This window comes from Antechinus flavipes, chromosome 4 (assembly GCF_016432865.1).
Source record: "Antechinus flavipes isolate AdamAnt ecotype Samford, QLD, Australia chromosome 4, AdamAnt_v2, whole genome shotgun sequence".
Lineage (NCBI taxonomy): Eukaryota > Metazoa > Chordata > Mammalia > Dasyuromorphia > Dasyuridae > Antechinus > Antechinus flavipes.
In genome coordinates this window covers 38,260,685-38,262,769 of record NC_067401.1, presented here as the reverse complement: position 1 = coordinate 38,262,769, position 2,085 = coordinate 38,260,685, and the positions used below count along the sequence as shown (strand labels likewise).

General features: G+C 35.8%; 1 protein-coding gene across 1 annotated transcript in view; it reads right to left on the bottom strand.

The window, feature by feature from the left end:
• LOC127561219 (filaggrin-2-like) overlaps nucleotides 1-1,452 on the bottom strand; it is a 2,870-nt gene extending 1,418 nt beyond the window's left edge. The window contains exon 1 of the mRNA XM_051996515.1: nucleotides 1,302-1,452. Within this exon, the coding sequence (XP_051852475.1) occupies nucleotides 1,302-1,439 (138 nt within the window). The 5' untranslated portion in view covers nucleotides 1,440-1,452. The remainder of the gene's footprint in view (nucleotides 1-1,301) is intronic.
• Between the last annotated feature and the right edge of the window lie 633 nt (nucleotides 1,453-2,085).

Here is a 2,085-nt window from a genome sequence, read left to right as displayed (position 1 = left end):
TCTTCTACAAAGTGATTTGCAGATCATGTGATCTCTCTTTTGTACTTGTTAGTCACAATATCTAAAATTGGATCATTACAATTTTTCTGGCTTTCTCTAGAAAATGTCTCTTTTCCTTTGGGTAATTGAATTGGCTACCATTCCATTAATGTGAATTAATTTTGGGTTTGTTTTTCTCAGCTGAGGAATAGTTATAGTAGACTCAAGACATGGAAAATTTTAGAATAACGATAGAATTACTTAAAGAAGGCAGATAAAAATTAGATGAAGTCTATCAGAGAAAAATTTTGCTGACATTCCTATTTTATTAAGAATAAAATCTATTTCCTCGCATGTTCATAGATTTAGACAATTCACATCAATTCCATTCAACTCTATTTGATTCAAATTCACTCAACAAGTTTTAAACTGGATGTCTGTCACATATAATTCAAGTTGTGAGTAGAGTTTCTTGTGCTTAAGACCCAAGGATTTTATATTCATATTCTTGTCTTTATCATTCACTAACTTTGTGATTATAAGTCATATAATTATCTTCAGCTTCTCCTTATCTAAAAGATAATATCTGTGGAACTCCCCTTACATTTTTTTTTCTTTTTGCCTGGAGTGAATAAATGAGGTAATAGCTGTCAGTTTCTCTGCACATTTAAGACTGCTGCTGAGCCACTGAAGGCGTGCTTTTCCCAGGTGAAAACCTCTTTCCTCTACCAATGCAGGATAAAAACTCTTTAGTACTACATAGTCTTAGAGAATTGCCTTGAGTACTTAGAAGCTAACTGAATTGTCCAGGGTCACACAGCCAGTTTGTTTTGTGTTAGTTAAGTAGAACACAGATCTTTTGGGGTTCAAGTCTGGCTCATCATCTACCACCTCACTAAATGGCAGAAAATATTATTGTTATGCTAGATTCTAGAATGTTTTCTTTGGACTCAAAGATTGAATATTGATTTTACTTATCTTTTGCTTCCTTCTTATTGGAAACAAATGATAACCAGGATTTATATAGCTCTTTAGGAATTGCAAATCACTTTACAAATACCCTCTCATTTTGATCCTCATAACAACTCTATGAGCTAGGTGCTATTCTTTACTCCCATTTTACAGATGAAGAAACTGAGTCTGAGACATGCTAAGTGCCTTGCTCAACATCATATTATTAATAATTGTCTGAAGCAGGATTTGATCTCAATTCTCTTCTATCTACTATACCACCAGTTTCTTCTTTTTAGGTATGGCTGAATATGACAAATATCCAGTCAAAGCCCATTGTTTCAGCCCATTGCTCCAAACAGAAAACTCACCTTCAGAATACATTGCAGCTCATTTTCCAGAAATTCCTTCAGTTCACTTTGGCTCATTGTGTCATATTCCTCATCTTGGCCACAATATTTGTAGAAAATATCTAAGATGTTGGAGATGCTTGTCAAGAGATGAGACATCTTGGTGCACAATTTAATGAACCTGGAGGGGGAAAATATGAACCCTTATTGTTATTTCTTTACATCCTTTTAGAGGCATCAATAGTGATTTTCTGGAATAACATTCTTGAATTTATTTCCCATCTCATCTGTTTCACCTGTGAAACTGTATTATGGGGAGAGATGGAGTAGGGACAATTCATCCTCATCAATCCAATGAAATACCTAGTCCTAGAGATCTTAAGCTCCAAGATCCCACAGGAAACTATGAAAGACAGGACTGGAAGCAAAACCTTCTCTTATTCTGAGAATGGCCTCAAAGGGACAGGAAAGCAAAGCTCCCTGATTTTAGTGGTTTATTAGCATCTTAGAGGCATCATTTCAATCAGAGCTGTGTTGGAAAGGGCTTTAAAGATCATTTTGTTCCTACCTCAGACAGTTCAAATGACATACCTAAAGGAGGAAGGTAGATGAAAAGGAAAGGAAAAGGAATAAGCATTTATAAAGTACCTATTATGGGCTAGGCACTGTGCTAAGCTCTGCAGAGATCTCATTTGATCTTTACACTAAGCCTGAGAGGTAGGTGGTATTATGATCCCCATTTTGCAGATGAGAAAGTTGAGGTAGATAGTGATTATGTGCCTTGCCCAGAGTCACACAGGTAGTG